Genomic DNA, 20,740 nt, shown 5'->3' on the forward strand with positions numbered 1-20,740 from the left:
ATCCTTTTTGACCTCAAATTAACATTTTAAATTCCCAATTAACCTTTTTACAATTATCCTTTTTTTATTTCAAACACCTTTGAGAAACTTCCAATTATTTTTTTTAAATTTCAGATTAACCATTTTCAACTTCAAATTATTTTTTTTAGTTTAAAATTAACCATTTTTTAGTTCAAATTACCATTTTTTATTTCAAATTAACGCTTGTTAACTTCATGTTATGCTTTATTTGGAATTAACAATATTTATAACTTCAAATTATCGTTTTTTATTTCAAATTAGCCATTTTTGCTTTCAAATTATCGTTTTTATTTCAAATTAAACTCTGCTAAAGTTAAAAAAAAAGGATACTTTTATGTCCCTAAATGTTGAAAATTAACTTTGTCTATTAAAATGTAAACTATTTACCATAGTTAAACATTAGGACATACATAAACATAAATTTTATGTCCCCATAAATTTTATAAATTAGCATTTTAAATTTAAATTGCTGGCAGATACCATTGTCAAAAGTTATGATATCTTTATTCTTCAAAGTTCAGTAATTAGCACATTTAAAATTAAAGTGTCGACAAATGTTAGAACTAAACATTATGTTATCCTAAATTTGATGTGCTCTAGTCCAACTGGAAAACAATTGGCTATGATCAAAGCTAATCAATATTTTCCCACTTGGATTTCTAGTGTCCTTTTGCCTTTTCTAATATAAGAATGCGTCTTTTTTTTTTTGAGGGGGAATTTTTTCAAACTCCACAAGGGAAATTTCGCCGAGCAGTCGATTGATAAACGATAACAGAAACTTACGTCATGTGGAAATGCAATCATTCCTGTTATGCAGTTCTTGGAATCAGGCATCAGCAAATTCAAGAACAGTTGCACAATTACATGAAAAAATGGAGAATATGTTATATCATGTCAACTAAAGCATTCAGGTTTCTGTTTTTCTCATATTATTTTATTAACATTTTTTAAAACTATTTCTTTTTGATCTTGATTTATTAAAAAACAAACAAAAAACACTTTTGTTGAAGTATAGGACAGTCAATAAAGCCTAGTTGTATGGTGTTTTTAAATCGTCATTGTTAACTTATTTTTATGTATTTTTTACCTGAATTTACACCTCTGGAATTTTTTTTATGTCAACCATATAAAATATTCATTCAAGTATTAAAATAAAAATAAAATCTTGTATCTTTGCAGGAGGTGCATGTTGAACAGAGCTCTCTACAAAAGATAAGGTGAATCTAAAATCCTGGATATTAAATATTACTGTTCGTTCTCTCCTTTAAATTTAGTTTGACTCAATCCTAATCAATATTTTTTTTTTTAATAAAAACCACAAATAAGTCCTTCTAGTATTCTATTTCAAAGAAGTGCCAATTGAGTCCCATTCGTACATTCTAACACGTAGCATGTCCAGCAAATCTAGGCTGGTAGAGGAAACCGTTGAACTCATTAATAAGACTATCACCAGGTATGAGAATAGGGTAACCCTCATATGGATACCTGCTCATAAGGGGCACTATGGCAATGAAGAGGCGGACAGCCTGGACAAGGAAGGATCGAATACTGCGTTTGTCGGGCCACAACCGGTATTACCCCATTCTTTAAGCACAGCGAAAGAGAGTTTAAGTTGCTGGGGTATGAAACAATTCCTTAAAGAATGGAATATGTCCCCCGGATGCAGGCAATCGAAAGAGTTTCTGAAGGAAATCAAACCTAAAGAAACGAAATGGTTGTTCTCTCACTCTAGGAGGGGAATTAGGAGGCTGATAGGTATCCTAACGGGCCATTGCCACTTGAGAAGACATCTCTTCATAATGGGTACTCTACCAGACCCTTTTTGCCGCTTTTGCAAAACAAAGGAAGAAACGGCTCGACACTACCTCGCAGAATGCGATAGGTATGCTAGGGAAAGATTTGATACTTTTGAAGGAGAGGACATAACTAAAACACTCTCCAGGATAAAATGTCCACAATCTTGGGGTTTGTAAATAGGTCCAAAAGGTTTATGCAGGACTCGTGAGCCGAACAGGTCTCGGACCTTTTAGGGATGGGGTACGGGCCTACTCAGGCTTTTAACCCCTCGGGTCCTGGTCGCCCGCTTTGTGTAATATATAAAGGTGTGTTAAAGGTACATTAAGGAAGAAGGATTGCTTTATTATGGAGGAATCAAACGATTTCAGCAGTTATGTCATTTCCAGGAACTTTCTTGCTTAATGACTTGTGAATTTAAATTGACAATAAACACCTTAACATAAATTAATGAGATATTTTTCTTTAAAATATTGATAAAATTAGCTAACTCCTTGGATGTTTAAATGATATACAATATTCAATTGTTGATATGTTTATTCCTTAAATTTTAAATTTTAACTTATCAAAAACTACAACGGTTAGGGTTGGGGTTAAAAAGATTAAACAACATACTCACTCCACCATTTATCATTTCTAAAAACTACAACAGTTATTATTGTTTTTTATATTTATGATAGATCCTCTTAAGCGATCAAGATGGTAACAGAAGAGGTAGGGCTTGATTTTGAGCCTCGAGAGTACCAAGTGGAGATATTGGAGAAGGCCCTTAAAGAGAACACGATCGTGTACATGCCCACTGGGTCTGGAAAGACATTCATAGCAGCAATGCTGATAAAATACAAAGGGGAAAAAGTTGAAAAGTAAGAAATTCTCTTCTTTTAGAGAAAGGATAGTTTGTGATCTGATGTTGTGTTTAGAAAATACACGGAAGGCGGGCAAAGGATATTTTTTTTAGTTAATACTATCCCGTTGGTGAATCAACAGGCATCGGCAATTAGGAAACACGTGTCTTTCGTTGTTGGAGAATACTCAGGTGATATGAATGTTGACTATTGGAACCAGCAGACATGGGAAGACCAATTGGACCGTCATCAAGTACAGGCGAAGAATTTTTTCTATTTAGTCGTTACCGTTTTAAAACGAATAATTTTATAGGTTTTAGTGATGACAGCTCAAATATTTCTTGATTTAATTCTCCACGGTTATATCAAATTCAGTTCAGTCGCTGTTCTTATTTTGGATGAATGTCATCATGCTACAAACAACCACTGCATGTCTCAGGTAAGTTATTAAATTTAAAAGTTGTGATTAATGTTACAAAAGCCTTTTATTTTTAGATTATGTCCCAGTATAAACAGTGTGCAGATGATGAGCAGCCCCTTATTTTGGGCCTCACAGCAACTCTTCTTAACGCCAATTGCAAGGGAAATAATTTAGATCAACAAATTTTACAGTTAGAAGAATTGTTGTGCTCGAAAATTATAACTTCTGAAAATAAGAAAATGGTTGAAAAGTAAGTTTTTGGCAAAGCGCTAATAATAATTAAGTAAATAATAAATAAAAAAAATTGTACTGTGTCTTATGAAATAATTGTCTTGAAAAGATTTTCAGCAAATCCTATTGAGTATGTAGTGAAGTACAGCAATTTTATACCGGAGAGAAAATGGTCTGAAGAAATAAGTAATTTGATAAAGTATATCGCAAGCCATTTACGTGCCGCTTATTTCAACTCGGATCCTGTCTCAATTGGTACATATGATGGAGGACAAGAGCTGAAGAATAAACCCAAATGGGAGAAGAAAATATGCCTGTTGCTGGCCAATATTAGTGTGAGCATGTAATACATGTTAAAAGAATAATAAAACTAAATTGAAAAAGTACAATTACAGGAGGCGTATGAGACTCTCGGTTTATACGCTGCAAGTAAAGCGGCCCTTATTGTAATCGTTCGTTTAGAGAGGATCGCACTTTCTAAAATAGATGAGATATTGGTGGCCATCATCAAAGCGACAAATACTCAACTCCACCTATTCAGGTGATTTTTATTATAAATACTAACAATGCTAATAAAACTATAAAGTGATGGATGTAAATATCAAATTAGGAAAAAAATTGCAACCCTGTTAAATGAATACCACCAGGATTCGCAACCTCTTATGTTTTGTTCAGACAAAATGACGCAGCTTTTCAAAATTATGCAGTCTATCAGAAAGGAAGAATGCACAATCGTATTTGTCGAAAAAAGAATTACGGCTCAACTTTTGTTCTATATTTTTGAAGTAAGTATAGCTCCCAATATAGTAAGCGATATAGCAAAATGTGTGATAATCAATTTATGTCACAGCTGAATATAAATTAATCATTGTTAAATAATCAAAATCTCTGCCCATAATCCATAATACTTTACAAACGAATGAAATCAAACAGGACTTTTTTTCTTATTAGAAAGAGAAATGATGCTTGATGCTTTATACTTTTAGGGGGAAACGGGAGTGTGAAAAAAAGGCCAGGGGCAATGGTGGAAATTCTATGGGCTTCACGAGCCAAGAGCCTTTCACATTAACCACTTGGCTCCGCGGACCCCCGGACAAGATTTGAACTTCTTTTTCTCTTTCTAAAAGCCTTTTCATCTTCTTTTATTAAACAGTCATCTTTCACTCAAAAAGAGTCCTGGATTTATTTGATTATCAAATTTATCAAATCCTTTTCTATCTACCAAGAAATTGGGGTTTTTCCTTACTTAAATCTTTAACTTGCTTTGCGTCTCAGAAGCTGAAGTTTATCCTACCCCAGCACGTATCTAATGAGAAACTAGACAAAAAAATGTCATGTCTCAGGTTTTCCCAAAAATGCTAAAAAAAAATAAATAAATAAAAAAAATAAAATAAAAAATAAAATAAAAAAATAAAAAATAAGTATGTTGAAGGGTGTTGCAGAGCCACGGAATATTTCCTACGAACCTTGGAAACAAGATGTTGCCATAGTTGGACAACTGATCAAATAAATTGTAAATTGGGGTTGTAACACCCATCTTCGCTGGTCCACCTGTGGCATGGGAACTCCCCCCTCCCAGATTTGATTTTCCTTTCCTCCCCTACTCCGGTATAGAAACTGGTAAAAAAAGGGATGATTTGGAAATCAAAAGTCAGTCTAGACCAAGGGCTCAAAACCAGTGAGTCTAACTGGAAGAGAAGCATCCACACTCCGTCTGGGACTCACCAAGGGGACTTAGCCAGCCAGAGCGAGAACCGGAGAGGACCAGCCGTTGCTACTCATCGGATCAGGTTGACGGTCGAGAAACCGGAAAGGTATTAAAGATGCTGAGGACGCTGATCATGACTAGCGTCATTTAGAGTAAGTCCGTTTGTTAATAGACTCATCCCAGATTTAGTGTTGTGGCTGACTTGTTAGAGTAATTAAGATTTTGTTGTGGTTGTCTTCAACAGTCGGAATTGTGTCAAAATATATGTTTAAGGAAATACCTGGTTTATTGAATTTTAGAATCTTACCTTCCCATACACAAAAATAAGTAGCAAGGCGCTTACGCAGACTACTGTCTCATCACTTAGAGAAAAGCAAGTGAATATAGAGAGATGGTTTGGCCATTTCGCTGCTTACACATGTATGATTTTAGGAAGGTACGTGCTGGGTAGGATGGATGTCAGCGCAAGGGACTCGAGTGCCAAACACTGTAAAAGGCCTTGAGAAAGATCAAGCATCCAGCAAAACCAATTACAAAAAATTCCTTTCCACACAGCCTTGATCTGTTGCTAAGTTCCACTACCTTACTGGTATGACCGATAATATTTTCCATCGACTATACTCGACCATAGTTGGCGATGTGATGCCCTACATATTAGTGTTGGGGGAGGGGTAAAAAAAAAAATGGTTAGCTATCCTATTGGGTGAGTTTTCACATATTTATCAAGTTTGTTTTGTTCTAACCACTTTTTTACATTTTTGTATATTTTTTGTGTGTTTGTTTTATCAAGTATAAACTCTTGCCAACATTTTTTTATTAAGTTGAAAGTAATGAATTTTTTAGTTTCTTTTACTCATTTGCAGGATTTGCAGAAGTACAACGAAAATTTTAAAAATATCAAATCAGATTTTATTGTTGGTTTCAATTCCACTCCTTTAAACAACACAAGAGAGTTGCTACTAGAAAAGAAAAGCAATTTAGAAACACTGAAAAGGTTGCATGTTTGTTAATTTATATTTTGTATATATAGAGCTTAATAACAATAATGTAATTTTGGAAATTTTAGGTTCAGTTCGCACATAACAAATGTCCTTTTTGCATCTGATGTCATTGAAGAGGGCATTGATATCCCTTTGTGTAATAAAGTCATTAAGTTTGATGTGCCTAAAACTTACAGATCTTATATTCAGTCGAAAGGAAGGGCGAGACATTGCAAAAGTGAATACATTCTTTTAGTCGAAAATGATGACAATAGGTTTATCAAAATGTATCCACAATTTAAAATAATAGAAAATACTATATTTACTGTATGCTATGAACTTTTTTATACCTCTGTTGTGTTATATTTTCATGGTTTAGCATATTTTGTTGTAGATACTTGGATTTAAAAATAATATAAGCATTGACGATTTGGAAGTAGAGAACATAGAATCATTTGAGCCTTTTGGACCCACTGGCTCTAAAGTAACAGCTTTTTCAGCCATTTCATTGGTGAACAGGTAACGACTGTCGATATTTTATAAATTTGGGACTTTCAATTTAAAAAGAAGACATTGTTAGGTACTGCCACCTTCTGCCTCAAGATAAGTTTTCACTTTTGACAGCCTCCTGGTGGTGCAAACAGTATTACTCCAAGGAAAATGAATCCAATATGTTTATTGTTTCAGTTAAACTTCCGATTAACTCTCCGATCAAGGAAGTCATGGAGGTTATTATTCAGTTTGATTATACATATAACTTTTATTATATATATATTTTTTTTTTTTTGTAAACAGAGTGGTCCTTTCAGAACGAAAGTGAATGCAAAGCGAGACGTTGCAGTGAAGGTCTGCAAACGTCTTTACGAGCTTGGTGAGCTGAACCAAAATCTACTACCATACGGTTCGAAAACGGAGCTATTGAATGATGAAAGATTATTTCCACGGTGGATTGAAGAGAATGCCGAACAGTACAGATCTGGGTCTAACAAATGCAAACGAATCTACACGCAACGTGTAAATAAAACAAAATATTATATTGGTGGGGATGTGATAAGCATAAACCAAGTTTACTGGAATATTTGGGGAAAAAAATTCACATGACATTGAATTTAATTGTCTTGATATTTGTATTGATGTCTTGAGGCCAGTGGTTCAATTCGCTTGAATTTTGATTGAAAATGTTTGCATCTTTTCTTTCCATTGTGTAAAATGGGAGTATTTTTCCTTCTTTTGAATTATGAGAAAGTTTGCAATTTCGCTCGGCATTGCTCGATTTGTGTGTATATTTCTATGAGATTGTCACTTCCCTCCTTGGTCTTCTCGTACACTTTCAAAGAATCTGTGGTCCCAATATCACCATAAAAAAGTGGGCCATTGTGTGGAAAACTGAAGGTGAAAGGCCAGATCTCAATAGGATGAATTTGGTAGATGATCTTTGTTGGGTCTATTCACCATTTCTGTAAACATAGCTCGGAATTAAATAGAATTACCTTCAAAATACCCAAAAGTATTTTTTTTTTCAACTCTGGTCTGGTAGAGTTCTTGATGTGTTGATTATAGCGGCATGCAGGGGTTGTGTGGTTGACAAGAAGGGTTTGTCAGGGATTTTTTTTTTTAAAGTAAAAAAACAGCATTGAAACAAAATTTAATGCAAATGTAAAAATATAAACTGTGCCAGTGAAATTGTAAAAAAGAAATGCCACTAAACATCCTAGAAGATGATGATGTCTTGGGGTGTGCAACAACAAGTCTCAAGTTCCAAGGCTTTATTTTTCCTTTGGGAAGTAGAAGAGAAATTGTTATCACCATCTAAGCTAGTCAACAAAAGACCAAAATCAGCCATGCCGCTCTGTCCTGCCATTCTTTGTGCACGTAAATTGTTAAGGCTAGTACACACAGATAAAATTGCACAACTCATGTCTATAGACAAAGTTTTGCGATTGTCTGTAGACAAATCTGGAACAAATCGCTTGTTGTGCAACTACCTGTAGATAGTGGATGGACAACTTGAAACATGTTGCACAACATTTTGTTGAATGGTTGGAATAGTTGTTCTGATAAGTTGTTCTTGTTTCTTGCTTGCGTATTTTATTTGCAACCATAAGTAGCCAATTTTCAAAATCCATGGTGGTTAGCTGGGTGAAATTTCTGAAACCTGTACTATCTTCTAATTTTAATTTTTCCGGAAGAGTCAATCCAAATTTTAGGACTGTGTGGGACAAAAGTTATAGATCATATTGGATTTGTTCTACAATAGTATACAGGGTGAATTGCTACTCGTGCTACAAACTTCTCCAGTAGATTCTTCACCCTAAAATGAACAAAAAAGTTCATATTGTCCATGGTCCGATTCTCAACCATTTCAGAGTAATTTCGCTTTTTATCGATTTTGAAAGATATCACGTCCTGGCGTCGGAAAATCGTGATATCTTTTAATCTAAACATTTCTCTGAAAATCTAATAGCACCGTTGAAATTCCCGTTAATTTTTCAATAAGAAGATGACGGTGGCAAAATGTTTGGGCTAATTTTTTGTGTTTTATTTCAGCCAGAACTACAAAAAGAGTGGAAAATTGTGTAAATCGGAAAGTGTATAAAGTAATCCAGAGTTTCTAATTTTAGTCTCAGAAGGCAGCAAATTTGAGGAAAACTACCTGATTTAATAACGCTTCCAACGCACTCGTCATTTTCTTATTTAGTGGTTGTGAGACCAAGATGTTGATGACAAAAAGAGAAAAAATGGTGGTTCAAGGATTGCTAATGTTTGAGAGTGACTTGCTACTCGTGCTACAAACTTCACCAGTAGATTCTTGACCCTAAAATGAACAAAAAAGTTCATATTGACCATGGTCCGATTCTCAACCATTTCAGAGTAATTTCGCTTTTTATCGATTTTGAAAGATATCACGTCCTGGCGTCGGAAAATCGTGATATCTTTTAATCTAAACATTTCTCTTAAAATCTATAAGCACCGTTGAAATCCCCGTTAATTTTTCAATAAGAAGATGAAGGTGGCAAAACGTTTGGGTCTTTCTTCCTTGACCTTCTAGCTGTTTGTAAACTTCTTAAGCATTACATACTAAATGGGCATTAAATTAAATTAAAAAATTTCAATGGAATTATGATTTTGATTCTCTCTAAAAATTAACGGGGATTTCAACGGTGCTTATAGATTTTAAGAGAAATGTTTAGATTAAAAGATATCACGATTTTCCGACGCCAGGACGTGATATCTTTCAAAATCGATAAAAAGCGAAATTACTCTGAAATGGTTGAGAATCGGACCATGGACAATATGAACTTTTTTGTTCATTTTAGGGTGAAGAATCTACTGGAGAAGTTTGTAGCACGAGTAGCAATTCACCCTGTATAGACAAAATCGACGATTTGTCTATAGACAGACAGATTAGGTCTACGAGTGTACACTATCCTTTATATGGTATTGCACTAATTAATCTCCTTTATGCTGCCACAATTGGATAATGAAATTCTGTCCAGATTTTGAGTTGAGCTCATATAGAACTTCCCATATTACCCTACCAATTTACTGACAAACCCTAGTCGGTTTGACTGTTAATTTTTTGTTTTTGTAGGATCGGCCTGAAAACCTGGACGGAAGAATTAGTTTTGAAGAAAAAATGCTCTTGTAAAACATTCACTTTAACTGAAAATTCGATTTTTCCCTGATGTGTATGAGATATACATTTTAAAATCTTTCGAGTATGTACAATGTTTTGGCTTTCTTAACTAATCTCCTAATATATTGGACAATCTAAAATAACTAAACAATAAAATTGCTTTTGTTTGGGTACTAGTGCACAAAGTACAGAAGGATAACGAGGAGGCTGATAAATTGACCAGAAGGTCATGAACCCTTTTGTGGTGTAGTAAATTCCCAAAAACCTACATCTATCAGACAATGTGTTAAATATAAGTCCTCGGTTCAATGGGAATTTATCCCAGCACTCTTTGCATGCAAAAAAAAAAAGTCTAAACTAACAGATATGTGTTTAGACACTAACGGAGTGCTAGTTGGACTGCTTGCTGAACACTTAATTTTTCCTCTAATGGTTTGCAATGTAGGCTAATTCCTATTTCCAGGAGAGAAAAAGCCAAGGCCTGAAAGATAAACATGGGATTCCTTAATATTTGTCTTTTACAATAACCCAATATTGGCTGATGTGCGCAAGGTATTTATAAAAAGGCCGACTCCTTTTAACTTTAACGTTAACTCAAGATCAGCTTCTGCCTATGTTATAAAATTTTATGAATGATAAAAGTAAGTAGAAAATAATATAAAAATATTATTTTAAGTCCCATAGGAATTTCTAGCTTGAATCATTGGTCTGTCTCTACTTGCTGATCCCATTTAGACCACAATTTGAATTTTTTGAATACTCATGTTTTTTTAAACTATACTATTTTATTATTTAAAATTTCACAATTCAAAACTTTTAGTTTAATATTTATGCTTTTTTTTGTTTAAGTTTCCTTCATGGATGTGTGAGTGTAAGCCAATGGTGGACACCGATCTTTACATACACTTGTTCGAAATCAGTCCTGATTATGAATGCCCGAATGTGCCGAGGGAGAGAGTGTTCCACGAAATTCTCAAGAAAAATAATCAATTTGCAATCATCTGTACAAAAAAATGGCCCAAAGTAATTATTTATTGTTATTATTTAAGTGAAAGGAAATGCGTTTAAATAAAATTTAACCTTTTATTTATGAAGTTGTGCAGATTTGACCTGTTTATGAACGTAGGTAAGATTAAAGTCAACGTTAAAGTGAACGAGAGGAAAATACGACTGACGCAAAAGCAAATCGATGATCTTTTCCATTTTCATTGTCTTCTCTTTACCAATGTTGTTGCCTTAGTCAAGCCGTTCGTCGTTAAGGATTTTGAAAATTATGAAAATTCCTTCTTCATCATACCAATGGTTCCAGGTAAGGTTTATGTTTTAATTTTCAAGTCTAAAATAATTATTACTTTATTATTCAACGTGTTATTAAGAGGAGATCACTGTGGCTGAGTTCATTACCCATGCCATTTAAATAAATAAAAATGATAATAATTATATACTTGATTTGTTGAAAACGTCTCATAACAGTACACCACTCAGGAATGGGATTTTGTCTGCTTATTAGATGTTTGGTTTTAACTTAAATAATTTAAATTTCTTTAAAACAGCTCTGCTGGTGGGAGGTGTCATGAGAATCAAATTTAAATTAAAATACCCAAGCTTCACTAATAAAATGGAAAGTTATGAGCAGAATGAGTCCCTGTACACTGGCTACACTGTTAATTCATTAAGAAAAAAAAATTCTGATTATTGTGGCTCCTGATTTCACCCGCAATTTGTGTATCTACAAGGAAGGTTGATATGTGGATTTCCTCGCTAGTCATTTATAACAGGAAGGGAAAAAGGAAAGGGAAAAACTGAATTTTATTGAAAAATCTATAAATGTCTGTATCCGTTACTTAAAATGCCTGATTATTAGAAGGTTTTTTTTTTCTAAGTAAAGAGAATGGAATAATGCCAGGGAATATTATTGTCCGATTGTTAGAAGTGTCCATTTGGGAAAGTTCAATTGTATTGGGTTATTTCGAAAATAATGCAGGTTTTTATGTTTTCTTTCAATTACCCCTCTATAAAATAAACTGTTTATGTTTGATGGCTTATTCTTTCATTAATGTACGAATGTTAACACTTTTTAATCCTCTTCCAAACAAAAATTTTTGTTTACCTCAGTAGCATTTCATTACTTAAGAATAATTCATTCTTTACCAAGATGTCAACACTTTTTTTTTTTCATTTCATTTTGCGAGTTTAAACTCAGACAGGACGGTGCCCAAATGGCCAGAAATATTAATGAAATCTAGGGTGATGGCAGTGTGAGCACCATTCAGATATGGTTTAAAAATTTTTGAGACGGAGAGTAAGTTTGAAGACAAAATCGTGGAAGGATTTCTTGCCTAGAAGATGATATTCTGTGTCCCAGAACTGTTCAACTCGCAGAGAATCTTTCAGTTAGCAAACCACCTTAAGGAAATTGGAAAGGTGAAAAAAAGCTCGAAAATTGGGTTCCTCATGCATTAAACAACCGGCAAAATAATCGTTATGAATTTTGCACAAAACTTTGCCGAACAGACTGGATATAATTGTTACTTGTGATGAGAAGTGTTATTTGATAATAATAGACATTTGGAAGTGGCTCGACAAGTGGAAGTGGCAGAACCACATTTTCCAAAGTCCCCAAATCATAAAAAAAATGATGGCGGCTCTTTGGTGTGCTTCATTCGGGTTGATTTACAATTTGGGCTTCTTGAATCCTCGCGAAACAATCAATGTCAAAATGTATTTCTCTCAAATTGAACCAATGTACCAGAAATTGGCATTATTGAAATGGTCGATCGGAAAAGGCCGATTCTGTTACATGACAACTCATGGCACCATGTCTCACGCATCTCCAGACCTCTCGCCTACCGACTAGCATTTTTTCAGATACCTGGAAAATGTTTGACAACACAAAAAATTTATTGATCAAAAGTTATTAGAAAATGCATTTACAAAATTTGTTAATAATAAAGACCGGGGGCCGTGGTAGCCAAGTGGTTAGCGTGAAAGACTCTCGGCTCGTAGACCCCGCGGTCGTGGGTTCAATTCCCACTGTCGCCTCTGGCCTTTTTTTCACGCTACCCTTTCCCAAAAAAAAAAGCGAATACGCATAATAACATTGTCATTGGCTAATATGCACAGAACATAAAGCCATAAAAAAAAGACTCAAAATTCCATCCAGAGGATATAGAGAATTTGCCATCACATTGGGAAAAATTAAAAGTGATGGTGGGTATTTTAATTAATAAAAACTGTTTAAAATCATTTATTTAATTGGTTTTATTTTTTACCTAGAATACGCACGAACATCAGTGTTCCAGGTGCCATGAACCTGCATTATTTTCCAGACTACCCAATAAATCTGATCCCTTGCCCCTTGCCTGATCCCTTGGATAACAGGTTGGACATAAAGCATAAAATAAAGTCAAAGTATTCCAAATATTTAATGCCATCCTCAGGACCACTTATTTTCCCTCCAAGTGGAAGCTTGCCCACATAGTGATGATCCCCAAGCCACAAAAGGACAAATCAAATCCGGAAAATTATCGGCCAGTAAGTTTACTTAGCATTGTGGCTAAAACTTTTGAACGGCTAATTCTCCCGACCCTCATAAAATACCTGAAGCCACTGATCCCAGATCATCAATTTGGTTTCTGAGAAGGACACTCCTGCCCTCAACAGCTCCAGAGGGTAATTGACAACATCCTTGATGCCTTCGAACATAAAAAAGTCACGCTGGGGTTGTTTCTTGATACAGAGAAAGCTTTCGACAGAGTATGGCATATAGGACTATTAGCAAAAATAAAAGATAGCCTACTGGACACCTACTACCGACTTATCCTTTCCTATCTGTCGGAAAGAACTTACTGTGTCAAAGTACAGTATGGCATCTCTGACCCAAAGCCCATATTTTCTGGTGTCCCACAAGGCAGCATTGTGGGGCCTCTCCTCTATTTGATGAGCGTGAGTGATCTCTCATCCCAAATCCCAGGAACAGTCAAGACAGCACTTTTTGCTGATGATGTGGCTATATTGAGCACAGGAGAAACCAGCGCAGAGGTACAGCAGACCCTGCAACAAGTCACTGACCAAGTTTCTGAATGGGCGGACAAGTGGAAAGTCAAGCTAAACCCAGATAAATCAAAATTAGTCCAGTTCACTTATCTGAAAAAAACCACTGAACAACTGGTACTAAATAATAAGAATATCAGTGAATCGACACACACAAAATATCTGGGTGTTACTCTTGACCGGAGGCTGACTTGGCATCAACACATAAGTGATGTGCTAAAGAGATCACGATGCAGACTAATTGACCTCAAACCAATACTTAAGAGCCCAACTATCAGTCTGAGCAACAAAAGACTAATATATATGTCCCTCATTCGACCCATATGGCTATATGGCTCTGGTGTTTGGGCCTCAGCGTCGAACAGCCAAATTAAGAGAATCCAGACATTTCAAAACAGGGCCTTACGGATTTTAACTGGAGCCCCCTGGTATGTGCGAAATACCACACTGCACCGAGACCTGGACATTCCTCTAGTGGACCGTGCACTGAGAGACAGCTATCGGAAGATGTTTAGCAAATTCCAGTCCCACCCAAACACAGAAATCCAAGGGATACCGGACCACCTACCTCAAGCGCAAGCGACACACCGATATGTTAACTAACTATAAATAACTGTGATAAACTGTAATTAAATTAGATTAAATCATGTGTAAATAATTTAAATATTAATAATAATTCTAAATAATTAATGGAGGGAGCTGCTGAGCTTAAGGATCCAAGAACTGTTTGATGCTGTTAAACATTATGCCACAACTATAAGTACTATGTACAAAAGTTTAAATTAAAAAAAAGTAATTCCTGTTAGTTATACAAAAAGTAGAGCTTAACATGCTAATTACCAGTATGAGATTGTGGACGAGACCATTTTATTTTTTTTTTTTTGGTTTACTAATGCAGTGATAGAAAATATTTAAAACATCCTAAAAATAAACCTGTATTTTAAGGTCCTGACGATTTAATGGACATCGACTGGGACACTATACATCAGCACAAATCAATCCCTGAAATCAAACCTGTTCCATCTGAGAACCGAATAGGGTTCAAGTTCTCAACGCAAGATTACCTCGGCAAAGTCGTCGTGCCTTGGTACAGGCCTAAAGGCTACACAACTGTAAGTTCTTCTAATTAAAAAAAAATTATATTTATATATAAATCTTCACACTCAATGATTAACCGCTACTCAAGTTAAAAAGTTAAAATTTCTACCTTGAAGAAGTGGGCAAGGAAGAGGTGGAATGTCGTGACTATACAGTGGATGCAGTTTTTGCTTGAACCGCACTTTTGCAATTAACTCACAGTGCACGGATTCCTTCAAAAGTTAAAAAAAATTCTCTCTTTTTTTCCAGTATATTTTTATTTTTCTTAACTTGCAAAAATGGCGATTCTTGCCACTGGTTTATTTAAAGATTTTTAATGAATACTTTTTATGGTATGGTCACCACTATTTGTCCTGAACCTTTGCTGGCTTATATTGTTGGTTTTTAATTGTTTACAACTCTATTCAATTTGTGTATTGAAATTCACTTTTTCAATTTCAAGGATCAGAAACATGGTTTTGAGGCTTAATTAATATTTTTTCCCACTAAGTTGTGAAACGTTTCAAATTACTATCTAATTATTTCAGAGATATATCGTCACTCAAGTCTATGAAGACAAAACACCAAAGTCAAGTTTTCCTAGTGAAATCTATGATTCTTACACTCAGTATTTTGACAGCCGTTATAACCTGACGATTGAAAATTTAGAACAACCTCTGATCGAGGTCCGTGTTATATCTTCCAAAATGAACTGTATAATTCCAAGGTAATTGAAAATTTCCTCGGATAAAAATTTCGACTGTTTATTTAATATCGTTCGAAACATTTCAAGAGGTGAGTCTAACTCGTCAAAAAAGAGGCGTAAAGGGGAAAAAGTGTTAGAAGAGGTCCTCGTCCCTGAATTGTGCACATTGTTGGACTTTCCTTCTGTGTATATGTTGAAGGCGACTCTCATCCCGTCCATCGTTCATAGGATCCAGCATATTTTAATTTCAGAGGAGCTAAGGCAGAAAATAGCGGCTGAAATCCAGCTGGGGCCGATTTTACTTCCAGACGGTAAAAATTGTATGCCATTCGCTCAATTGAAAATTAATTTTTTTTTTATATACAGATGTTACATGGGCTCCCTTAGAAGTAGATCAGCTCGCTATCAGAGAAGAGGACGACTCCCTGCAAAGTACAATTGAAGTCAGCGATGAACTTACTTCAAAAATGAAGTTGCTTACGATGCACAACTATCCTTGGAAAAAAGAAGATGAGCCTCGCAATATAGAAAAACATTTATCTGAGATTGATTTAATATCTGTTATTCATTATCAAAAATTCGTCGATATGGCTATTCAATACGAGGTGATTGATTTATATTTGGCAATTAATTAATAATAACAAATAAAGTCATTTTTGTTTTACAGGATAGTGAAAACAAGATGCAACTGATAAATTCTAATAATTTAAAGGTAAGCGATATTTTAATATTACACTCAAATTTATCGTAAACCTTAGAAAATGTCAGATTTACAGGATTTCCTAAAAGATTATTTCTTAAAAATAAAATTTTTTGAAGGGTCAACAGATAGAAAAATTATTAGGTTCATTATGTGAAAGTAAGAAAATGCATTGTATTCAAATTTAAACTTCAACCTTTTCTTTAAAAAAAAAAAAAAAAAAAAAAAGTTTCCCAAAACATGTAACACTACAAGTAACGCTTAAGTCTTTCGTTAGTTAGTAAATAGAAAAAAAAAGTTTGTAAATAGAAAAAAAACCCTGGGGAAATAAAATTGTTCGATCATGAGGAATGCCCGTGGTTATTAAAACCATTCATTTGGGAATTTTAGGGAAGTTCATCTGTATTATTTATCAATATTATTAATTTATTCTTATTTGTTTAAGTCACTTTGTGCTTCAGGGACATAGAATTATCTGTGTTTAGCCTTTTTTCAGGTTAAAGTTTTCTACAATTACAACTGATGAAGATTGGTAATTAAAGAAGTTTGATGGTTTGATCTTAATTTTGTGTTAAAAGGGTAGGATAAGTAAAAAAAATGGTTTCGAAGGTAATCTCATACGAAATTTACTCAACAGGGGCAAATTATACCATCAGTGATGACAGTGATGAATAATTTATTTTATTACTCTTTTTCACTCTTCTCTGAAGTGACCAGGAAGTGCCAAATGTGTTTGAGAGGATTGTTTCTGGGGTGAATTATCTAAACGTTACTATTTGCAAGTAACATGTAATAATTAACAGTAATTCGTCAGATCTTGAGGTGTCTATTATAAGAGACTTACAAACACTGTATCAAGGTATGGTCTTAAAAAAAAGCAAATTTTCAGGGGTTTTAAGAAATCCCATGTTTTGGGAGATTTGTGTTGTATGTCCAGTCTTTTTAGTTTAGATCTAGACACTTGACAATAAAAAAATTGATCCAAAGTCAATAATAGATCTTACAGTTGTTTTATAGTTCAGTAAGCTAGTCTTAGGGTTGGTATGTCCTAGTGACATACATTTTAGTGCATTATGAAATTTCTCTACTTTAGTCTCAATTGTAGCAATAAGAAATTTTACCTCACCTACCAGTAGAAATGATTTTTGATCCAGGATCATAGTATTAGGGAGAGTAAATTTTCTTGATCTCGTAAAAGAGCATATTTTTGATTTTTCCATCCATTGGTGAATGTCCAGTCCAGTAGGTTTAACACCGTCAAATTCATGGTTTCCATCGCCGCCCTCTAAGGACTTACGATTAGAATAAAAACGTCATCTGCTATTTGTATAATTTTCATATTTTCTGAAGCAACTGCAACATTAAAAATTTAAACAGAAAAATTACTGCTATTTTTGTTGTTGTATGCTCTCCTTAAAATGAAAACAAATTGGTGTGTTTTTCGGACAACTGTTTTTCAAAATCACACATCAAAATTTGATGATGATCTCGAGTATATAGCTGAATTTCCATTAATCAGGCAAAAATATGGAATGGGATTTTGTCCCGTACTAGAAGGGTTCACATGTAAAAAAATCCTCAACTACATAAAAGTAAAAATGAATTGAATTAAAAAAAAAAAAAAAAAAGTAAATCAGCGAGTTTGGTCTATTGTTTGTTTTTCAGCTGAATAAATGTTTTTAGTAGTATTACTAATTAGTACTTTTCATTTGATTTATAAAATGTTAATTGTGAAAATGGATAGTTTATTCAATAACTTTACCTATTTTTTAAAACTTTGGCTTGTTGAATTTTAGGAGCCAGAAGTAGAAGCTGAGCTTTCTGTAGAGGAACCAAGTATTTCCATTTTCAATGAGTCGAATGATCTTAGTATTGGCCCCCAGTTATCTGAACTCCTACAAGTGCGTTTATTTATTTTTTCTCATCTTATTTTTTATATTGTGCTATTTTACGGCTTTTCGTTTTATTTAGGTATTGACGTCTAAATCAGGCTGCGATATAATAAACTATGAACGCCTTGAAACGCTCGGAGACTCTTTCTTAAAATTCATAGTTTCACTTTCACTCTTCACCTACTTTAAATTAGACGAGGGGAAATTGACTCAGGTCAAAGGGAAAATCGTCGGAAATCGAAATCTCTTTTATTGTGGGAATCACATCAATCTTGGATCATTGATGAAGGTGAGTTTTTTTAATTAAAGTTTTTTAAATTAAACCTTTACTGTTTTATATTTAACATTTAAAAATGTTGCAGGTGTACGATTTTTCACCGAGTGATTGGGAGGTACCCTGTTTTACACTCGAAAGGGTTTTAAAGAACTTAATGAAAGAAAAACATAACATCTCAGCAAATGTTCTTCACCATATCGAATTAACAGAACAGTAAGTGAATTTCTGAAAAGTATTTTGAAATTTTAGAAATTTTATTGTGTGTTGAACAGGGAAAGAGATACAGGCCTTCTAAGCAATGAAACGTTAGAAAATTTCCATAAGATAATAACAGAGAATAAAGATCAAGACAGCGCTTCTTCGAGTGTTCCTTTGCTTGGTTTACAGGCAGTATCTGACAAAATGATTGCCGACTGTATCGAAGCATTAATCGGAGTGTATCTAAAAGTACGCCATGGACATTTTCTAACCGTTGGACGATTTCTAATTGATTTTTTTCCCCAACAGTCTTGCGGGATACTCGGCGCGCTTAAATTGTGCAACTGGCTTGGCATACTCGCCCTGGAGATATCCGACATCAAACAAATTCTCATTGATCCTGCGCCATCAGCGAACGTGAACGAAATTGAACACATCAGTCGGTATATTATCGAGGCGGATAAGCTCGAAAAGAAATTAAAGTATAAATTCAAAGATAGAAGTTTCCTCCTTCAAGCCTTAACACATTCCTCGTATACGCAGAGTGTGACTGAGTGTTATCAACGTCTCGAATTTTTAGGCGATGCTATTTTAGGTATTTACTCAATTAAAAAACTGTCTCTCTTTTTAAAATTGTCTCAATTTGATTAGAGTTAAAAAAAAAATGATTTTAACATGAAGAAAATTGCATAAAAAAGTTTGGGACTATGAAGTGTATATAATTGAACTTCACGTACGACCGCTCGGCAATGAGATTTTATCCACTTATTAGAAGAGGCCTAATATATTTTTTGTTTTGTTTTTAATGGCTTTATGTTCTGAGCATATTAGCCAAAGACAATGTTAATTATGCATATTCGTTTTTTTTGGGGGGGGGGAAGGGTAGTGTGAAAAAAAGGCCAGAGGCGACGGTGGGAATCGAACCCACGACCGCGGGATCTATGAGCCGAGAGTCTCTCACGCTAACCACTCAGCTACCGCAGCCCCCGGAAGTAAAAAATTTATTTAATTTAAAAAAATAACATACACATGATACCATAATTTTCTCTTTCTTATGGCCTTTTCTTTGATAGAAAATTAAAAGTATTTTTATTTCTAAAGCTAATAGAATAATGCCCAGGAAAATAAAATTTGTATATAATTATATATATTAAATGAGGGGTGTCCAGTTATTGGATGTGTATGTTTGGGGAAGTTTGACTGTATTTATTAGTTTTCATATTTATTTTTCAATGAAGAGAAAATATTATAAATCCAAAATTACATGTTTTGTTTTGCCTTTGGACAGATTTCCTAATTACTATCCATATTTATGAGAAGTGCGGCAACTTGTCGCCCGGTGAGTTGACCGATTTACGGTCTGCCCTTGTCAACAACGTCACCTTCGCCTGTCTCATCGTAAGGCAGGGGATACACTTACATATGAACTTCCTTTCCTGCGAGCTTTCAGAAATAATCAACCGTTTCGTAGAACACCAGGAAAACAGGGGACATAAGATCGGAGCGGAGGTGAGTAACCAGAGCGAATTTGGTTAATGTTAAACTAAAAAAAGAAATATTTTTAAAATCGTTCCAGGTATTGTTTTTAATCGAAGAGAACGATGTAAAAGTAGCTGAAATTGTCGATGTTCCAAAGGTGTTGGGAGACATTTTAGAATCATTAATAGCCGCGGTTTACCTTGACAGTGGAAAGTGTTTGAAAACCACATGGAGGGTTATTTATAACCTTATGAAAAATGAAATTGGTATGTTTTATTAAAAAATTAAAAAAAAATTTATATTATTATTATTATTTTTTTTTAATTTTGTATAGAGGAGTTTAGCAAAAATGTACCGAAAAACCACATTCGTGTACTTTATGAGAAGTTTCCCAACCCTACTCCCAAGTTTGGCAAGGCGGAACAGATCGAGTTTGGCAACGTTCAAGGCATACTCATTCCTCTCTTCGTAGCCAGCAGCGACAGAGAATCTAAGATTTTCCACGGCATTGGAAAAAACAAGGCACAAGCGAAACTTGCAGCCGCTAAAGTTGCATTACGCTATTACCACAGCGCAAGCGAATCTTAGTATAAAAAAATTTACGTTTCAAAATATTTATATATAATATTTTAATATAAAATTTAAATTTGTTCTAAAAGAAATTCTATTAAATGTCACACATAAATATTAAATTTAAGTATTTTCTATTCTTTTCTTTTTA

At 34.3% G+C, this 20,740-nt stretch overlaps 1 protein-coding gene across 2 annotated transcripts; it reads left to right on the forward strand.

Annotated features, from left to right (window-relative positions):
* Window positions 1-785: 785 nt before the first annotated feature.
* On the forward strand, window positions 786-20,740 carry LOC106667539 (endoribonuclease Dicer). Of its 2 annotated transcripts, none has more exons than XM_024227995.1 (29): window positions 786-932; window positions 1,201-1,238; window positions 2,496-2,678; window positions 2,736-2,913; window positions 2,974-3,099; window positions 3,156-3,331; window positions 3,422-3,647; window positions 3,708-3,853; window positions 3,899-4,097; window positions 5,884-6,014; window positions 6,087-6,327; window positions 6,395-6,519; window positions 6,581-6,728; window positions 6,796-7,014; window positions 10,487-10,660; window positions 10,733-10,946; window positions 14,636-14,802; window positions 15,316-15,494; window positions 15,561-15,784; window positions 15,840-16,078; window positions 16,141-16,185; window positions 17,970-18,074; window positions 18,145-18,354; window positions 18,428-18,555; window positions 18,615-18,789; window positions 18,850-19,135; window positions 19,829-20,049; window positions 20,117-20,285; window positions 20,354-20,740. In XM_024227995.1, the coding sequence occupies exons 3-29, from the start codon at window positions 2,515-2,517 to the stop codon at window positions 20,605-20,607; spliced, it is 4,869 nt and encodes a 1,622-aa protein (XP_024083763.1). In that variant the 5' UTR covers window positions 786-932; window positions 1,201-1,238; window positions 2,496-2,514; the 3' UTR covers window positions 20,608-20,740. The 2 variants fall into 2 exon arrangements, with proteins under 2 accessions (XP_024083763.1, XP_014251027.1); XM_014395541.2 differs by having other exon boundaries at window positions 3,923-4,097.

This window comes from Cimex lectularius, unplaced genomic scaffold (genome assembly GCF_000648675.2).
Source record: "Cimex lectularius strain Harlan isolate CLEC.00 unplaced genomic scaffold, Clec_2.1 scaffold74, whole genome shotgun sequence".
Lineage (NCBI taxonomy): Eukaryota > Metazoa > Arthropoda > Insecta > Hemiptera > Cimicidae > Cimex > Cimex lectularius.